The 20507-nt window shown below is 36.3% G+C and overlaps 3 protein-coding genes across 4 annotated transcripts in view; 1 reads left to right on the top strand and 2 right to left on the bottom strand.

Annotated features, from left to right (window-relative positions):
- Nucleotides 1–1352: 1352 nt before the first annotated feature.
- On the bottom strand, nucleotides 1353–5045 carry LOC111432445 (eukaryotic translation initiation factor 3 subunit E-like). The gene is made up of 8 exons (XM_023069336.1): nucleotides 4743–5045; nucleotides 4506–4660; nucleotides 4012–4239; nucleotides 3802–3923; nucleotides 3177–3396; nucleotides 2831–2973; nucleotides 1911–2048; nucleotides 1353–1570 (listed from the first exon to the last, which is right to left on the bottom strand). The coding sequence occupies exons 1-8, from the start codon at nucleotides 4948–4950 to the stop codon at nucleotides 1471–1473; spliced, it is 1314 nt and encodes a 437-aa protein (XP_022925104.1). The 5' UTR covers nucleotides 4951–5045; the 3' UTR covers nucleotides 1353–1470.
- An 8654-nt stretch (nucleotides 5046–13699) lies between these two features.
- LOC111432446 (alpha carbonic anhydrase 4-like) lies at nucleotides 13700–17276 on the top strand. The gene is given in 8 exon segments (XM_023069337.1): nucleotides 13700–13739; nucleotides 13742–13914; nucleotides 13987–14093; nucleotides 15911–16013; nucleotides 16116–16274; nucleotides 16375–16428; nucleotides 17025–17100; nucleotides 17137–17276. Coding segments are annotated over 7 exon segments (711 nt in total). The 3' UTR covers nucleotide 17100; nucleotides 17137–17276.
- A 1272-nt stretch (nucleotides 17277–18548) lies between these two features.
- The window catches only part of LOC111432514 (probable calcium-binding protein CML49), a 3742-nt gene continuing 1783 nt past the window's right edge, over nucleotides 18549–20507 (bottom strand). Inside the window, exons 2-5 of one of the 2 annotated variants that reach the window (XM_023069436.1) lie at nucleotides 19596–19642; nucleotides 19339–19514; nucleotides 19229–19247; nucleotides 18549–18845 (exon numbers count right to left, since the gene is read on the bottom strand). In XM_023069436.1, coding sequence (XP_022925204.1) covers nucleotides 18741–18845; nucleotides 19229–19247; nucleotides 19339–19514; nucleotides 19596–19642 — 347 coding nt within the window. In that variant the 3' untranslated portion in view covers nucleotides 18549–18740. Of the gene's footprint in view, nucleotides 18846–19228; nucleotides 19248–19338; nucleotides 19515–19595; nucleotides 19643–20357; nucleotides 20506–20507 lie in introns of those variants that run through there. The other variant, XM_023069437.1, reaches the window with a different exon arrangement.

Genomic DNA, 20507 nt, shown 5'->3' with positions numbered 1-20507 from the left:
TTTTTTAAAAAAAAAAAAAAAAAAAAAAAGAAAGCCATCCCTCTATAATCTAGTTTTCATCTGCATATTTAGGATTTTTTGATATGCAAGCATGGGACCAAGCATTCTAGTTCTTCAAATTCTGGAGATATCAAAGATTTGAACACACAACCTCCGCCTATATCATCCCTAACAATCGTATTCCGATCTATGCAAATTATGTTGGCAAAGCTATAAATTCTCACATACGAAACACAGCCATACTTCATTCAAAGCATTTGAAATTCATTCCCAACAATCTCTTCTTATTCTCAACTTTCCCGTTTTGATACAGGAAAATCAAAACGACCCATGAGAGAATACCGATCGCCCTAGATTGCAAATGAAGAGTAGTCGATTGTAAAGAAAGAAAATGGAAAGATAACAGTAAGCTCATAAGATGGGCTGATCCAATATGATCCAACTCTGGCGAAAATGAAGCCCGGTTGTACAAATTTTTCAATGGAAATGTTCAGAGCACGGGATGATGGAAGAACAAAATTGGGTAACATTTTGATCTTCGAATAGAATTTGCTTGCATACCCACTAAAAGATTTTGATTGAACGTGAATGGAACTAACAGGAGATTATTCGTTGTTGGTAAAGATTAAAATTCAATGCATAGACCGGACCCTGAGATGGGAGGAGTATTAGGGTACCTTCGGTGAATCCTTGGAGTGATTAGACTCGCCATGTTAATTTTGGTGGTCAAAGAAGTCTAATCATCTTAATTTTGGTGGTCAAAGGTAGTAATGATGCAAAGAGTTAGTGGGGGTATATGTTTAGCTTAGCCTTTTCCCATCTAGATTTAGAGGGACAAGGGTCGAAGAAGCTCATCTTAGTTCTTGCCTTCTATTTCAATTTGATTAGGGAGCAAGTCGAGGTCAGATTGAACATGGAGCAAGTCGAGGTCAGATTGAACATGGAGCAAGTCAAGGTCGAAAGGGGAAGCTCATATTTGTCCTTGCCTTCCAAGTTAACTTTTGTCCGTTCTCCTATTTCAATTCTTTCTAATTTATTTATTTCCATGCGAAATTACTATAAAAAAAAAAAAAAAAAAAATCTCATTTTTAATATACATTTTCTAAAATCTATTTTCATTAAAAAAAAAAAAAAAAAAAAACCTCTTTATAATAAATTTAATAATATTTCAAAAGCATAATGGATGTTTGTCTGCGGTAAGACTCGAAAGTGTAGGATCAACCGAAATAAGATAAAAATAATGAGAGAAAGGGTGGTCTCCACATAAATATTACAAAACATTTATTAGTATATTAAAAAAATTATTTACATTTTTTGTTAAGATTTTTCTAGAATAATCATTGGTATAAGAATATGGAAGCATAAAATGAGCATAAATTATGGGGGGAAAAAAATATGGAAATCTTGCTCTGATCTCATAGTGATTGTCAAAAAAAAAAAAAAAAAAAAAAAAGAGGCACCACCCAAAATTTATCTAGCTGCTTGGGCCTGTGCATGCTCTAGAAGTTGGGTCACTAACTTGTAAGTACGCCCAGATAATGACTTCGTGTGGTCGATCAATTGCTCATGCCTGAAAACGAAGCGTGTCAATTTCATATTAACAATTATTACCAGACAAAAGTTCTACAACCTCAAACTAATTGAGCCAAAACTAAGTCCAATTATAAGTTTTGGTCCTTGTAAACTTTCAAATTTTTGAAATTTTTCTCAAAGTTTAAGAACTTATCAATCACAAGTAAGAAGGATAGAGTTTTTCAAATGCCTAGCAGACCCAACCCTGAAAATTCAAGGATCAAAATTTCATTTCACTAAGAACAGTACTCTGTGGCAGTAATCTAAGAGTAGTAAACATTTCCCAGATATAGGACGGACTGTGGGCGAAGGTTGAGAAAACGAAGGAAAAAACTTACACATCAGGCTTGTTCGTTTCCATTATAACTGTTCCCGTCTTTGAATCAATCTTCGCATCAAGCTTTGACGTGCGCACGAGATTTACAATCCACTGCTCAGCTTCCTCATAATTCAAGTTCAACTTTTCAGCAAGGACGCTGTGCCATAAGTTACCAGCACTTGAGATATAACAACGAAAAGAACCAAGAAAAGTCACAAGTTACAATGACAGAAGATCTACAATAATGGTCAGGAAGTATTGTTTTACCAATCCAAATCCTGAGAACTAAGCTTTATACATTAGAGAACCTCATTATTTGGCAGCACTAAAAGAGAGGATTTAGAATCAGATCTGTTACTAAACTGGCTGGAGGCAGTCTTACTAGACGCATAGAGTAAAACCGTTTTCTTCCTCCTTTGCTCCCACCCATTTTCAAGTGATAAGAATGAAGAACAGAGGAAGTAAACACAAACGAGAAACAAAGATGAGCTTCTCAAATTAGATATCTTAAAATTCATCTACAGTTCTAATCAATACAATTTGTATGATATAAATTTCAAACTCCCAATGAATATTGTTGACACCCGTTTGCAAACTTAAGCTCCTAAAAAAAGTAAAAAGGAGAGAGTACTGTAAACTCGTAGAGTAGAAACCACAGACAAGTTTAAAAATGCTGAGAAGGTAAGCCAAAAGTCTTTTCTCTTGATTACACAGCTAGCTACCATTCGTTAGTTTCCACAATTGTCACAGAAAATGTGTAAATATACAAGCATGTTATTTGCTCAATGCATGTTCAATGCTATCATCAGGATTTTGACCCTCCAAAATCTTGCATGATATACACTTTTCTATCGTACGCAAGCAAAGAGTAGCATTATTCACCCAATAAATAACTATCAGTAGATAACAAATTTTAAGAGAGAATGAATAAGTATGCACCTCATATCAATACGCTGATGTATTCTGCAGAAAGTCTCAAAGACGAACAGACGAGCAGTTTCCAAAAACTCATCTCTCAAAGGAACGGTGGAAAGGTTACCTTCTTCAATCCTCTTTCCTAGGAAAGGATCGTTCAATATAACCTACATTGAGGACAAGTGGTAAATTATGCCTTGAAAACACAACAGAATTTTAAGAATTGACAGCATTTATCGTTCACGACCAGCTAAGATTTTGTAACCAAACCGTCCGAACCCCACCTCTTAAACAATGAACAAAAAGCACCATTGGAAATAAGGATATACTCTCTAATTACTCGTAAAGAAAAAAGAATCAGGAAACTTACTTCTTCGCACTCCCTCATCTTCTTTTGTGCCCCATCGAAATCATAATTGACATACACACAAGTCAAAAACTCTGTGATGGGATCATTATAGGAATATTGTTCCTGCTGAATAACCTTGATAAAATCTTTGAATTGTGGCCGCCGCCTTTTGTTAACAATGAAAGCAGTGGCCAAATAGCGTAAAAGATGGGGAGCATTGGTTTGAATGGCATTTAAATACCTACAGAATAGAAAAGTATCACCTCATTAAAACAACAGGGAAAGGCCTGAATTAACTCATCACTCAGATGGATCCTCTATTCTTAATTCATGTCACAAACTTATTTTCATGTTTTACTGTTAGACATGGGCCCTCATTATGAATATCCACATCCATTATCTCATCTACATAAGGGCATGTTTTTCATTTTGTCTTCCATGACCTTATCATGGAGAACATATGAAGCATTATTTTTAAGAGGCTCCAATCAAGCAAAATGAGCCCTAAAGGAACTTCTTTTTTTTAAGAAGATGTCTTCACATAATTAAGAATTGCAGATAATTAACTTATCAAAACAGGGAAGAGTACTTCTACATGTATTATCAATAAAAAGTAGTGAGAACAGGCAAGACCCAGTAGACTTACTTATCTTGATTAAACAGGTCAATTATCTGTGTTCTTCCATTGTCGTGATTGAAAAATATGAAGAGGCTCCAATGCATCAACCATATTCTGCCTTGCACTTGTTTCATAGATGATGAGAAATTCTTCATTAGGCATCACAAGAAAGAAAGTCAGTAGAGCGATGGCATATATTGTACACACAAATAAAAAGAGCTAGATAGATCACCCCACCTTAGAGTCGATAATCTCTTTCAAACGATTAAGCTCCTCTACAGCAATATCCCAATTCTGCATTAAAATTTCAGCTGCCAATTTTCCCCATAGAGCACTCAAGCTCCTTTCACTGTCTGTGCATAAGGCTCTGTACTGATAGAGATAGTCAGCAGCACCAGAGTAGTTCCCACACTCGAACTGAAATTTGGCATATTGGTATAACGCTTCTATTTGATCTGGACCAATCTGGAAATAGGTTTTTACGAAACCCAAAAAGCTAATTCAATAACCACTCTCAATACTAAATGTAAAGTTAAAGAACCCCCAAACCAATCAAATGTAATAAGAGCTTTATGCAAAAGGAGCTAGGGCATAAAGAAAGAACATAAATAGCAGCACTGAGCTTCAACCAAGATGATATTACATCCGAACAAAGAATTGAACGTTGTTTATTGGAGAAAAGGCATTAGTACAACAGAAAATAAATTGTAATTCTGAGACCATGAATGTACCTGATAACGATCATTAAGCATTTGAAGATTGTACTGCTTATCAGCCCTCAGTTCCTGAACAGCAGCCGGATTCTGCAGAAAAGCAACAAGTGGCGCCGCGGACTCCTCCAAAGCCTTAAGCCTCGTCACCACTTCCACCCTTCTATCCACCATATCTGCACCAATCCCATCACAAACACGTCAACATACAAAAAAACAAGCAACAAAATAAAATAAAAAACCAAGATATGGCCATGCCTTGAGGAACATCGTCGGTGTGATACAGCGACTTGTGAATGTCCATGGCGTAATCAACCATATTGGTCCTGTTGAGAAGCTCGATTTTGGCCTTGAGGATCTGCTCGTCATGGTAAAACTGCCTCTCTTGAAGGAACTCGAGGAGAGGGAAAACAAGATGACGGTCCAAATTTGGAGCGATTCGCGGAGTTAGATCGTACTCCGCCATGGGAGTGTTGATTGTGCTTGATTATTGAGAATACAGAAAGCAAATGGTTTTGAGAAGAAATGAAGATAAAAACCCTAATCGGCCAATGGAACAATTCTATGCGAGTCAGGTTTTGGGCGGCATTTCTTCTTCTTCTTCTTCTTCTTCTTCTTTTTTTTTTTTTTTTTTTTTAATTTTATTTTATTTTATTTTATTTTTCTAATACGTCGTTTGTGTTGGGTTGGGCTATGCCGTGCTTGGTCCCCCGACAGGGTGGAGGTTCCATAGGGTCACATTGTGCGGCACTCACTTTCCAACGACAAGTGAGCTAAGCTAATTCGTTCTTGCGTCGCCTACGGCCAAACGACGTATGCTCGAGCCTCTAACCTCAGTTTTAAGAGAAGGTTTTAGAAAACGAGGGCAGAAAGAGATTTTTGAAAGAAACGTTATATAAGCAAGCAAGAGAGAAATAACTACGGTTCACAGTATATAACCTTGGGTAGGGAGAAGTTGACAACTAGTCGTATCACCCTATAGTATGTTATGAGGCATTTCATGTCTAGCAGACCTAGACATGATATTTCTAAAACGTCATACTTCCTGGAAATACAAAAGTAAAACACTGGAATATGAAAAGACATAAAGGGTTTGGCTTGTCATGGGCATGCGGCCATGGGCAACACGCCTTGGACAAGCATGATCGTGACATCCTCCCCCACCTAATTGGTTGACGTCCCTGTCAACAAACTACTTTCAAATCTGGTGATATGGGTGGCGACGGAATCCAGATCTTCGATGCATTCCCAGCTGGTTTCCTCTGTAGGGAGATTCTTCCATTTGACAAGGAATTCACGAATCGTCCATACGGGTCTTCCTATCTTCCTAACCCTGTTAGCTAGGATCTCCTCTATTTCTTTGGTGTCTCTTTGTTTCAGATCGATGCCCGGTCTCGTGATTACATTTCGCTGGTCGTCGTCTGGGTTAGGGTGGTAGGGCTTCAAGTTGCTCACATGAATTACTAGGTGGATTTTCATCCATGTGGGTAGCGCAACTCTGTAGAAGGTAGCCCCGATCTTTTTAAGGACTTCAACCGGGCCTTCATATTTTCGAACTAGTCTCTGGTTCTTTCGTCTGCGAAATTTGATATGCTCTAGTCTCAACTTGATGAGGACTTGATCTCCTGCTCGGAATTGGAGGGAGCGACGCTTCTTGTTCGCCCACTTCTTCATATGCTTGGAACCTTTTTCTAAATATGTCCGGGCTATATCTGTTGTCTACTTCCATTCTCTTGTGAAGTTTTAAGCTTGAGGGTTTTTTCCTGCATAAGAATGATTAATAATATGGGGCAAGACCGGTTGTCGTTCACTTACAATTTCGAAGGGACTTTTTTCCGTAGACGAGTTCGTTTGACAATTGAAACAGAATTGGGCGACATCTAGCAGTTGTATCTAATTCTTCTGGCGACCGTCGACGAAGTGACGTAAGTATTCTTTGAGCAACCAGTTGAACCGTTCCGTCTGTCCATCGGTTTGAGGATGATAGCTCGAGGAGATGTTTAAAGTCATTCCCAAGAAGGCGAATAATTCAGTCCAAAATGTGTCAATATATGTATCATCCCTATCACTGATGATGCTCGACGGAATGCCCCATAACTTTACAACGTGTTTGAAAAATAGTTGGGGCTGTTAGTTCAGCCGAGCATAATTTGGGAGTGGGGACGAATGTCGCATATTTCGAGAACCGGTCTACAATAACCAAGACGGTGTCATACTCCCCGACTTTTGGGAGGTGTGTTATGAAGTCTAGAGACACACTTTCCTAAGGCTTTATTGGCACAGGTAGAGGGTTCCAAAGAGTCTCGAGACTTTGACTTTCTCGACTTTGTCCTGTTGGCAGATGAGGCATGTCTTGGTGTACTGCATGATGTCGTCCCACATATTTGGCCAGAAGTACCCCTTTTTTATCGGGGCATATGTTCTTTGCCACCCAGGGTGTCTGGCCCATAAAGTATCGTGACATTCCTAAATGAGCTTCTTCCTCAGTTCTCCCGTTCTTGGGACATATAATCTGTTTCCTTTAGTCATTAGAAGGTCTCCCTCGACCCAAAATTGTCGTGTCTTCCCAACTTTAGCTAGTTCGACAACGGCTTTGGTCGATGGGTCTTTATGTAAATGTTTTTTGATGATGTTGTGCATCGATCCATCGATCTTACTTGAGTGAATAAGGGCTAACATGCACAGGGCCGCTGCTTGATTACTCTTTCCTACCTTGTGTTCAAATTTGAAGTCAAATTCAGCCAACGACTCCTGCCACTGGGCTTGTTTTGCCGTCAATTTTAGTTGATCGAAGAAGTGGCAAATGGTGCTGTTATTCGTCTTCACTACGAACTGTGATCCCAAGAGATACTGTCTCCAGACTCGTAGGCAATGGACCACAACCAGCATTTCTTTTTTGGAGACAGTGTATCTCCTTTCAGCATCGTTGAGCTTTCGACTTTCATAAGCGATAGGGTGGCCTTCTTGAATAAAGACATTGGGCAAAGTCGGAAGCATCTGTCTCTATTTCAAACGACTTTGTAATATCTATTAACCCAAGGACAGGACCCCTCGTCATGGTTGCCTTCAAATCTTCAAGGCCATTTGACATTTATTTGATCACGACCAAGGGTGGTATTTCTTCAGGAGCTCTATTAATGGGGCGACTCGTCATGAAAACCCTTCGACGAACCACCTATAGTAGTTTGTCAATCCTAGGAAAGATCGCACATCGGATACGGAAGTAGAGATTTTCCACTCTTGGATAGCTTTTATCTTATCGCTATCCATACTAATCTCTCCGCAACTGATGACATGTCAAAGAAAGTTGACACATGTTTGTGCGAAGACACATTTTTCTTTCTTGACGTACAACTGATTTTACCGCAGCTTGTCAAACACTAGCTTTAGGTGCACCTTGTGTTCCTCTAAGGTTGTGTTGTATATAACTATGTCGTCGAGGTAAACTACAACGAACTGATCCAAGTATTCGTGGAAAACCTGGTTCATTAATGCGCAAAACGTAGCTGGGGCATTTGTCAAGCCAAAGGGCATTACCAGGAACTCGAAGATCCCATATCTTGTTACACACGTTGTCTTGGGCTCATCCCCTTCGGCGATACGTACTTGGTAGTACCCTGATCGTAAGTTCAACTTCGTAAAGTATTTGGCCCCGTGAAGTTGGTCAAACAAGTTGGATATTATTGGTAGTGGGTATTTGTTACGTAGTGTCACCTTGTTTAAGGCTCTATAATCTATGCACAGACACAACGTCTCATGCTTCTTTTTCTAAAATAGTACGGGGGCTCCGTAAGGCGCCTTTGCCGGGCAGATGAATCCTGCAGTCAACAACTCATCTAGTTGTTTCCTCAATTCGACTAGCTTAGGGGGAGTCATCCGGTATGCGTTCTTCGCTGGGGGTTTAACCCTGAGGAGGAGTTCAATTTCGTGATCAATGTCTCGACGGGTGGTAGTGTTTGTGGTAAGCTATTTGGTATTATGTCAGCATAACTGTCTAGTACCTCCTTGATTTCGCTTGGAATAGTTTCCTCAGTGGTATAGCCATAAATGTAGGTTCCTCTCGTGCGAGTCCTCTTTTCAATTGTATGGCCGAGATCATTCTAAGATTACCTGGTTGCTTGATGCTTGCAGGTATTGCTGTGGGGTTGCGGTCGGTGATCACCAAGCATCTCGCCAATGGCATTGGGATAACTTTGTGTTCTAGGAGGAAGTCCATCCCAAGTACCACGTCGAAGTCGTCCATGCGAACCACGACAAGATCCAACTCTCCTGTCCAAGCCCCTAATTTGAAGGGGACTCTTTTGGAAACTCCCACAATAGGCAAGGCCTCGGAGTTGACAGCTTTCATTTTTTCGGGGTCCTTTTCTATGGTGAGTCCCAATCTTCATGCTTCTTGATCGTGAGTCGCTCCTAAGTCTATCAAGGTGCTCTTGTTTGGTCGAGAGTTTATTGTCGCATCTACGAACATGAGTCATTTCTCTATTATCTCCTTTGCGTCGACCTTCCGTTGGAGGGCTGACAAGAATTTAAGCGCGCCCATTCGGGGGTTCTCTTGATCTTCCTTCTTGTTTGGCATAGTCTCGACTCCTGTGTCGTTGCTCTCTTGAATGGACACTTGGAGTGCACTGAGAGAGGCTCGATGAGAACAATAGGATAGTCTGTGGAGGCCTTTACACAACAGGTATTGTAAAAGTGTCGTCGGGTGGTTCTTTTGAGGGTAAGGTCCTCGAGATGTCCCCGCTTGGTTGTTCTGAGGAAATCTATCTGTCCACCCGCTTGGTTTGTCGTTACTTCCGTTTGGCCTATTGGGGCTTCCATTTCGATGACCTGGCGGTTTATATGTTTTGCCCCCAGTGTATGGGACCTGTGTTGTTCTTCTTTGGTAACCCGCTTCGTTCCCAAAGTCTAGGAGTCTCCCGGCGCTGACAATTGCGGTAGCTAGGTCTTGGACCTTTTTCTTGTGTATTTTTGTTTTGGCCCACGGTTGTAACCCGTTTATAAAGAAGAATACCTTGTCTTTCTCTGATGTGCCTCTGATATCTAGCATCATGGAAGCGAATGGTGTCAGGGACTTCTTTGAGGAACAACATTTTCTCCCCTATTAAAGTAAGCCGGTCGGCTTGTGATTTGGGTGTCGACTTTGTCGTCTACATGTTTTCGGTCTTTGCTATGTCACGGAGCTAACAAAGCTCTGATACCACTTGTCACAATCGCACTTTTGATGACAGTGGACTTGCGATTGTGCGGCACTCACTTTCCAACGACAAGTGAACTAAGCTAATTCGTTCTTGCGTCGCCTATGGCCAAGCAACTTATGCTCAGGCCTCTGGCCTCAGTTTTAAGAGAAGGTTTTAGAAAACGAGGGCAGAGAGAGATTTTTGAAAGAGACGTTATATAACCAAGCAAGAGAGAAATAACAATGACTCACAGTATATAACCTTGGGTAGAGAGAAGTTGACAACTAGTCGTATCCCCCTATAGTACGTTCTGAAGCATTTCATGTCTGGCAGACCTAGACATGATATTTCTAAAACGTCATACTTCCTAGAAATACAAAAGTAAAATACTGGAATATGAAAAGACATAAAGGGTTTGACTTGTCATGGGCAACACGCCTTGAACGAGCATGACCGTGACACATAGCACATCATGAGCATCGGGCTAAAGGGTGGTTGAGCTACTCAAGCGAACCGCCTTACCTTACTACAACATAGGAACAGAAGGGAGAAGGTTGTGAAGGTGGCCTCGTTATCCACACCTTAGTCGAATGAATGGAGACCGATCCTAATTTTCATGAGCGTTGGTAGGTCCTAGAGTGCCTGTAAAAATTTTTAGGCCCACATCCCCTTTAACTAATTACAAATGTCAAATATTTTTAATATTCACAATAATCTTAAAAGTAAGGTACGGTAAAGTTGAGATGTAACTTTATTTTCACGTTGACCCGACCACAAAAAATAAAATAAATTTAATTTAAAAAAAAAAAAAAATATATATATATATATATATATATATATATATATATATATATATATTCAAACTTTCGATTTTCAATAATTTAACCTAACTCATAAAGGAAAAAATCTAAACAGGTCAGGTAATCTAGGATGGTCGGGTTTTCGAGTCATAAGAACACCCTCTTGTTTTAAAAATGTCATTTTGACCCGATTTCATACAATTTTTTCTTAAAAAAAAAGTAATTTTTTTGGTCAAGAGTTAGAATTTTAAATTTATCCCTATGCTTTGATAAAATTTTTATCAATCTACGAGGTTTCATCAAACCTTAAAAATGAAATTTTATATGCAAAAACGATATGAAATTTATAACTAAACCATTATTTTACAATCGTTTGAAAATATGGATTGAAATTATCGAGGCATGATTTTAGCTTGTCACCGATATTTCATATTTATGAGTTCAACATCGATCAATTTTTCTACAATCTTTGTTTATTTTTCTTTTCTTTTTCTTTAATATTTAGATTTATTGAGATGAAAATTTTAGGGAGAGAACTGTAACGATCTGTTTTTTCGAGATTTCGAATCACGAGATGCTATGTGGACTCGATTGTATAAAAAGACAATAAAAATTTTCAATTTTAAAGGAATAATTTGCAAATCAAGTACGTAAATTCAAAAATAAATTTTAGAACAAACAAAAACCAATTCTTGCCCATAGTTAAATACAAAATTGCTCACAAAATATTACAACTTCCAAAAGTACATGTTAAATAGGAGACCGAGACCGATTTATGGTTACCCTTGTAGCTATATAGCTCTACACGCTCTCACCCACGACGAGTAACCAACGATCCATATGAAAACATAAAAAAATAGCAATAATAAATATAAAAATACTCCGTAAACAACCAACTTATAGATTTTCGTTGAATTTTCTCTCATTTTTTAATTTTTAAAAAATAGTCTAACGATATTTTAAAAATACTTTTAAAAGTTCAAATATATTTTTAAATAAAAACTAAATATATATATATATATATATTTTCGAAAGTTTAAAATTATATGGATAAGGTCAAACAGCTCTCTTCCATTTTTCATGCTATTTATGGATTAAGGTTGTCTGTCGTGATATCTGTCTATTGTAAAGCTATTTATTAACTGAGTTTTGATGTACTGTAAACGTTGTGTCTGTCATTAAAAATGGTATCTTCCATTTTAAGCTAAGTCCTGATTATTCTTTATGACTACAGATAATTTTAAATTTTTAAATGTATAAATTTTTAAAAATTTTAAATTTATATTTTTTTTTTCAAGTATTCTACCTCTATAGCTCGAGTCTCTCGAGAAGCCAATCGTTACAACAATCAAAAGAACTATAATGGACCCGAGACGTTCTCTGTCCGAACCCAACAAAAATTAAATTTCAAAATTTTATCAAAATGCAGATCGATAACTAAAAGAAAAGTTACCATTTTACCCTTATCTAACGCCCGAGCATTACATATAATTTGACTTATTAAGCTTTATTAAAAATATAAATATTAAAATTAAACAATTAATACGTGCATACATGCCAGGAATAAAATAGTTATAAAAAAATATTTGATTTTTTAATTATTTTTCAAAATGGTGTTATAAATATATATATATATATAAGTTGTCATTACATATAAATCTATTTGTCAGATAATTTATATTTATATAGTAAATTATTTCCTTATTTTAGTAAAATACATTAATTTTAATTTTCAGCAATTTACTTGTATTTGGTCATTAAAAAAAACTAAATTAATATTTTAGTTTCTATATGTTAAATCTCAATTAAATTAATAAAAATATTTTTAATTTTCTAAAATATACTCATAAATTTTTAAAAGTTTCAATACCATTTAAAAAATAAATAAAAATATTATAGTTTTGAATAAGACAGTTAATTATTTATTTAAAAAATATCTTTAAATCTTATTTTCATTAATGTCCTTAATTTAAAAAAAAATACACTTTAATTTTCTTTTAAAAATTTATTTTTAACATTTTAATTTTTTTTTTTTAAGAAACTTTCCAAAGTTTTAAAAGTATTTTTAAATTTTTTTTAAATCGTATCTTTTTATTAATTTAGCCCTTTATTTTAATTCACGTACCTTCAATAAAATTTAAATTAACTATAAATTGATTTTCATTAAATTCAGTGAATCAATAATTATTATTTTCATTCAAATAATAACTCCAATTTAAAAAAAAAAAAAATCAAAACGTCCGTAACTCATTTTTAAATTTTTTTTAGACATTATATTACATTTATATTCCCATTTAAGTAAAATATTAATTTCTCCATTAAGCTTTTTTTTCCATAATTTGTCCAAAATTAATTATAAATACACAAAGAAACAGCAACAAAGAGCGTTGCAGAGTAGCCATGGCCTTCTTCTTCAACAACAGACCTAATTATTTCCTTTTCTTTGCTGCTTCTTTCCTTCTCTCCTCCATTTCCAAGGCATCTGATTCTGAAGTGGGTATGTTCTTTTTCCCTCCATTTTTTTCAAATTGTTCTTCAACGTTCAACCACACGACCACAACGTCACTACTTTTTAGTAACGATTCGATATAGACTTGAGCTTTACACATCTCTAATAACCATCGTTTATACATACGTATTTCCTTTTGAGTCGTTGGATTCGTTCTAATGAGAAATGGGTATTGTCGAGTACGAAAAATAGTTGCTTTGATAGTACCCTGTTATAAGTTGTCATGATGCATCTCCTATGCATGTATTGACATTTATTTGGTTCATAATTCTCATTTATTTGGTGGATAACCCTTTTGTTCCTCTTTCATTTTGATACATGAATTATCGGTAAACACTTTTGTCATTTTGCCTAGAAACAATCGGGAAGAATTTTGTAAGAGAGACTCGGTAGCTAAAAGTGTGAGAGATACATTTGTAAACACTTTGATTATAATGATTGATTGCCACCCGGTGGATATAGGGGAATTTCTTGTCTCCGAACCACATAAATTTTTGTGTTTCTTTGTTTAATCTTTGTTCGTGGGTGTGTGAGTACAATCGATCTTGCTTCCGCTCCCGCTCCCACTTCCGTTACAACAACCCCAAGAAATGATGTTTTACTAGATGCCTTCCTGTGAGGTCGAGTTCATGGCAACACCTACCATTAAAGAAGAGATTGTGAATCAGTAATCTCGACCTAACATTTGTAGAAGAAGTTACTAATCGTAACACGTTTATCGAACAGATGATGAATCTGCATTTACTTACTACGAGGGAACTGGAAAAGGGCCAAAGAGCTGGTGGAAGCTGAATCCAGAATGGGAGTCATGTGGGAAGGGGAAGTATCAGTCTCCCATCAACATTGTGGAAGAAGAAGTGGGCGTTCTTCCTGAGCTTGGGAAGCTCCAAAGAGACTACAACCCAGCTCGGGCGCTGATCAAGAATCGGGGCCACGACATGACGGTACGGTGCTACGTTAGAGTGGTTAGTGTCTAAGCTCGCCTCTGATGGTGTTTGTTTTGATATTATGTTCAGATAAGCTGGAAACAAGATGCTGGGAAGATTACTATCAATGGGACTCGTTACAGGTTGATCCAATGCCATTGGCATACCCCTTCTGAGCACTCTTTCAATGGAACAAGGTTTCTCTCTCTCTCTCTCACTCTTTTTTAGGGTTCTATTCACGAAAGGGTGTTTGACTCGTGGGTTGGGTTAGGTTTGTGTAGCTCGAAGTTGAGTAATTGAGTCTATGGTGGTATTCGAGTACTACTCGAATGTCACGGCTTTTCTGAAGCTTAACTCGAGTCTATGATGGCAGTCCAGTACGACTCGAATTTTACGGCTTTTCTGAAGCCTAACTCGAGTCTATGATGGCATTCAAATACGACTCGAATATTATGCCTTTTTTGAAGTTTAACTCGAGTCTATGATGGCATTCGAGTACGATTCGAATTTTACAGCTTTTCTGAAGCTTAACTCGAGTCTATGATGGCATTCGAGTACGATTCGAATTTTACAGCTTTTCTGAAGCTTAACTCGAGTCTATAATGGCATTCGAGTACGATTCGAATTTTACAGCTTTTCTGAAGCTTAACTCGAGTCTATAATGGCATTTGAGTATGACTCGAATCTTACGGCTTTTCTGAAGGTTATTATCACATGTGTGCTAGTAGATATTCAAATCGAGATAAACTAGAACTTGGTAGACCTATAACAAAGGTGGAAATCAAACTAAGACCATATGGCTTATTAGTAAATGCACGGTCGCTCACCCGCATATCCTCATCGTTGCCTTAAAAAAAAAATTGTTGAGTATTAAAAATAGGTTAAATTAATAAAAATATCCTTAAACTTTGTATTATGTCTCAAAATTACTCGTAAACTTTCAAAAAGTTTCAATAATATCCTTCAACTTTCGTAAAACAATTTAAAAAATACCCGTTAGTTTTGGATGTTTTGGATGGAAACTATTAATATTTTGTTTCAAAAATATCTTTTAACTTTTAAAAGGTTTCAAAATTATCTTTTTAACTCTTTAAAGTATTTAGAAATTATCCAAAAGTTTTATTAATATTTTGAAAAAAAATTAAAATATTTTAAATTAAAAAAAATATCGTACCCGTTTCAAAAACAATTTTTGTCCATATATTGATGGTAAAATTTTTTTGAACTTCTTCCGTAAACGTTAAGGGTGGTAATGCTATTTCTAAAATTTCATGGGTATTTTTTAAACATGATAGTAACGATAAGATTATTTCTAAACTTTTTTAAAAAAAAATTAAATAATATTAATAAAACTTTTTAAAGTACAAAGGTATTTTTGAGACACGGTTAAAAGTTTAAAGGTATTTTTGAAATAAAATACCAGCAGTTTCCATCTAATACTAACGACAAGGGTATTTTTGTCTTTTTTGAAAATTTAAGGGTATTATTGAAACTTTTGAAGGTTTATGAGTATTTTTTGGACAAAGTACTAAATTTATCGGTATTTTTTTTTTATTAATTTAGCCTTAAAAATATTCAACAAGTAACCCTCTCATAGCAATACGTCATTCACACATATTCTAGCATGCAACACATACCACCCGACAAACTATACCTATTTAAACTAACCTCAAGGTCGTCGATTAGGAGAGACACTTACCTCAAAGCAAAAACTAAACCAACAAGAAACTTTGTCTCAATAGACTCTTGGCGACATGACCGAGCAACAACGTCGAGTGAAGGGTTGAGGAAGGTCCGAGTGGCTAATTCTTTTTAACCTTACCCTACTCGACCTTAACTCCGCTAACTAACTTAAGATAAGGGCATGACTCTGATGCTCTTAAAAGATCTCGTAGTAACGGAAATAGCGTCTCTTACTTCCTTAGATTCTTTTCGATTAGTCAATATAGAACCCGAACATGGTAATGGTCGGGATTTATAAGACGTAATATCTATATGTTATGAAACTTTGCAGACATGTTCTAGAGTTGCATATGGTTCATCAAAGCCAAGATAATAAGACCGCAGTTATTGGAATTCTATACAAATATGGACGACCTGATCCCTTCCTTTCAAGGGTATCTCTTACTTTCTTAAAATCATTTCAATTTTGTTGGGTTTTGGTCATTTTGATTTTGATTATTGAAGATTTTCATGAGATTTGTTGTTTGTGTGTGAAGCTGTTTCATCACATCAAATCAATTGGGAAAGAAGAAAAGGAAATTGGGATTGTGAATCCCGGAGACATCAAGTTCGGGAGCAGAAAATATTACCGATATATTGGCTCTCTGACGGTTCCTCCGTGTAGCGAAGGTGTCGTTTGGACGATACTCAAGAAGGTTTCTTCGTACTCACTTTCTTTCGTAACGTTACGAACACTAAATTGTTGTAAACTAAAGTTTGTGAACAAATAAACTAAGCGTCGTTAAATTGGTATAGGTGAGAACAGTTTCACGAGATCAAGTGAGAGTTTTGGCTAATGCTATTCATGACGTGAGTATTTTCTATTCTTTTGTTCTTCGGATTTGAGAAAATTAGAATTTAATTCCTAAAATTTTGTTTTTATGATTTAATAAAACCTCCGTAGATACTCTCTACATTCGAGACTAGTTTTTTTTAGAGTTTCAGTACATTAATAAGAACTATTTTTAATACTTGAAATTGTAGAGACTAAATTGTAATTTTCTAAAATTATAGGGATTATTTTAAACTTTTTTGAAAAATATTATTGGAGAGATTTCTCGTTAAGAAAAATGAATGTAATACCCGATTTACCGTTAGTTTTCACGTCAATTTTTCATCATTTTAAAGAGAAAAATAAACTTCTTAAAGGTATTTTTGAAATAATTTCATAGTCCAACAGTTAAAATAAAAAAAAAAATTTGAAATATTTTTTAAAAAATTAAGATAATATATATATATATATATTAATTCAGCATCGTAGAGATTTGAATTTCTAACCTTTAACGAGCAAATTAACATTTAAATTGAGGTTGATTTATCCTTTAAAAGAATATCTTTTAATATTATGTTGCATTTTATTTATTTATTTATTTATTTATTTAAATTTCATATGTTTTGAACTTTAGAATTGGAAGAAAAATGCAAGGCCAATACAACCCACGGGTGGAAGAAGAATTCAATTTTATACTCCACACAAATGAGGTATGTTCGTGTGTTGGTTTAGGGTTTAGAGTTTAGGGTATGTTCGTGGTTGGTTTACCTTAGAGCTTAAAAGGGAAATTAAAGGAAATCAACATCAAATGTTGAATCCATTTATATCCAATAAAGTGATTTAAATTTTACATATTTGTGTCGATTATGTTCGTTGGGTTTTCTATTACAAGTTTCATTAGCGCCTTCAACATTGGCTTGTCGAAATTGAGTCATAGACTCATAATTTGTGTTTAGGGCAACTGTGTATAGTGAATATCATTCGAGATGAAATGTCAAGAAGTTTGAGATGTTGATCGTATCGATTCCGAGAAATGTTTGTAATAAGTAAGAAGCTCTTATGATTTAGAATCTAAATTCAGTGTCTAGTGACTCTCCTAGTCTAATGTGCCTTTTGTGACATTGATACAACATTATCCCTCTCAATCTCACGCGTCCTTTGTGACCTGGATATGACCTCTATATGAGATCTCACATCGGTTGGAGAAGGAACGAAGCGTTCTTTATAAGGGTGTGGAAACCTCTCTCTAGCAGACACGTTTTAAAATCGTGAGGCGGTAATACGTAACGAACCAAAGTGGACAATGTCTGTTAGCGGTGGACTTGAGTTGTTACAAAAGGGTATCAGAACCAGTCACCAAATGGTGCATGACATTGGTTGGGAGTAGAGCTAGACTCTCTCCATAGTAGACACGTTTTAAAACTGTGAGGTTGACAATGAGACGTATATCTACTAGCGGTGAGCATGAGCTGTTACAATTTATCCCTAGTCACACGTGCCTAAAATGGCATGTATCCCTCCTAGACTCCACTCACGTGCCTAAAATGGCATGTATCCCTCCTAGACTCCACTCACGTGCCTTTTGTAACCTAGATATGACATCTATCCCTCCCAGGCTCACGTGCCTTTTTGTGATCTAAATACGACATTTATCTCACCCATTCTCACGTGTCTTTTGTGACCTGGATATGACACCTACCTTTAATTCCTTATGAGAGTGAAGATTGATCCTACTCCCTATAAATCATTGCAGGTCATTTCAACGTACTTTATCTTCAATTACATGGTTCTTACAAGATTCTCTGGAAGGTCATCTAGCATAGTATTCAAGTCAAACACATTTAATTTTGGAGTTCTAATAATTGACCATTTCTTGTAAAGCCCTTCTCATCATAATTGTTTGTATAGCCTCAAGATCCTTCTCGTTTATATGCAATGTTGATTTATTTACGTACTCCTCGAGTTCATCTTCAAACGACAACATATTAGGACATATCTCACTTTAACACCATTTCCAACCCTCTTTGGCTAAGATTGGAAACCTGGATACCTAACAATGCTAGGTTATTCAGTGCACGTCACATCATTATATTGATACAATTGACTTAAACTTTACTGTCAGATGCAAAACCGGAAACCCAGGAAGGAAAACAGGTAATAGTTGAGACATTCATAGAACTATCATTGAATACTGAGGATAGCCAACTTATACATAAACAAAGAGCGTTGATAAGGATAAGACTACATACATATAGTTTCTATCAAACACAACAGAGATTCAAAAGAAAAACCAAAGAAAACTCAAGCTTTACACTGACCACAAACGCTGGAATAAAGGCTGAAAAACTCATCAGGCGATGAGGAATGGCAGGACGGTCAGCATGAACGCCTCGTAACTGAAGGTTGCAGAACCCGAATATGTGGTGTCCTTTTCCTTGAATTTCTCAGTCAGTCCCTGTAATTTATAACATCAAAAGCACTTCAGTTTTAGCCTTTTCTTCCTCCCATGGCATCAAAATGTTTGCAGAAGCCACAAAAACCGTCAAGGAGTTCATAATACCAGTGTGAAAAAACATTATGAACAATTTACTTGAAGCGAAATCCGATAGTAAGCGACTAATTGATGGCCACAGGCACTAAAATGGAGTAAAACATATTCAGGCTATTCATAGGCAATTGACATGAAAGAAAAAAAATCGAGTTCCGAGTTTTGCAGTAGATCTAAAGACGAGTAAGCAAGCATGCAGAACTAAATAAACGGATGATGCCATCACTTCTAACCAGTATATGTCGTAATATACGAAAGATATATGAAAATAAAATTAGTCGGAAGCTCACCTTGACTGTAAGACAGCACCTGCATTTGCAAAAAGGAAAAAAGCAATGAGAATATTGATAATGGAAGCTTCAAGCTTAAGTGTCATGTAGAGTAAGGGGGAGAAACGTACTCTATGAAATTATCATATTCAATGGCCTTGCTTTTCCCACCACTTTTGTCGAACTTAGACACGAGCAAGTCCAAGACCATCGGTGAGACTGAGAAGCCCAAACTCAAAAGAGCTTCTCGCAACTCATTGTAATCGATTTTTCCACTTCTATCTGAATCAAATCTCTCAAAAATACCCTGACAAAGATGCAATAAATACTCAGTTTCATAGACCAACAGATAAAGTTGGGCTAAAACAATATCAATTATTCAGCTTACCCTCCAGCTCTGAAGACCATAAAACAGAGCAATGAACTCCTTGGGTCCTGTTTTTCAGAAAAGAAATGCAAAAGACATGTCAATAGAAAAGTAAAAGGCACGATTTAAAGATGAACAGCCCAGCGTAATATATCAAATCTATAGCAGCATTGTCCGCCCATTCAAATCACCAAGGCTTGCTCAAGATCAGTTACATTGAAAAAGTCATAATCATAATAATAAAATAAGATGCTTCGAACAGATAAAGAAATGGCAATTAAACTGCATACTCTATTCAAAAGACGTGGCTTTGGATAACTTCAAAAAAATACTCGTATAATGACAGAGACTGTATTAACACGAAAGCTTTTGAGGTATGAAAAGTCAAATAACTTTAACCACAAGTTAGAAAATAGTGAAATTCGTGCAACCACCACAACTAATATAAGTCCAAATAGCAGGTTCGAAATTTTCTTAATATATTTTGAATCAAACTTAAAATAACTTCACCAACTTATTGCAGGCAAAATCACTGGGAGATTTCTTGTATAGAAATACAAAGTATTCGGGTTCTTCTAGTGAATATCATGCAGAATACCTCATAGATAAGATTTATGAACTTTATGAACTAATCAACTACTAGTAATAACAATCAATCTTAATCACTAAAAAGGCATATTTCAATTCAGTGCAATTATATGAAATTCACCTCGAAAGTTTTGACACTGAACGGATGACCTGTTCCCCATCCGTTCAATTTATAAACAGAATTTCATCTTTGTCAGTTTATTTTTCGATTGAAATTAGCTGAAACTAATAATAGATGTCCGGATCAGGGTCGCCCCTGACCCACTGACCAACTGTTTGTCTTTATGCTCTAACCTGGGTTCTCCAGATTCCCACAGGTTCTCTTTTCTTCTTTTTTTTTTTTTT

Source organism: Cucurbita moschata, unplaced genomic scaffold, assembly GCF_002738365.1.
Source record: "Cucurbita moschata cultivar Rifu unplaced genomic scaffold, Cmos_1.0 Cmo_Scf00038, whole genome shotgun sequence".
NCBI lineage: Eukaryota > Viridiplantae > Streptophyta > Magnoliopsida > Cucurbitales > Cucurbitaceae > Cucurbita > Cucurbita moschata.
This window is presented reverse-complemented; position numbering and strand designations above follow the sequence as displayed.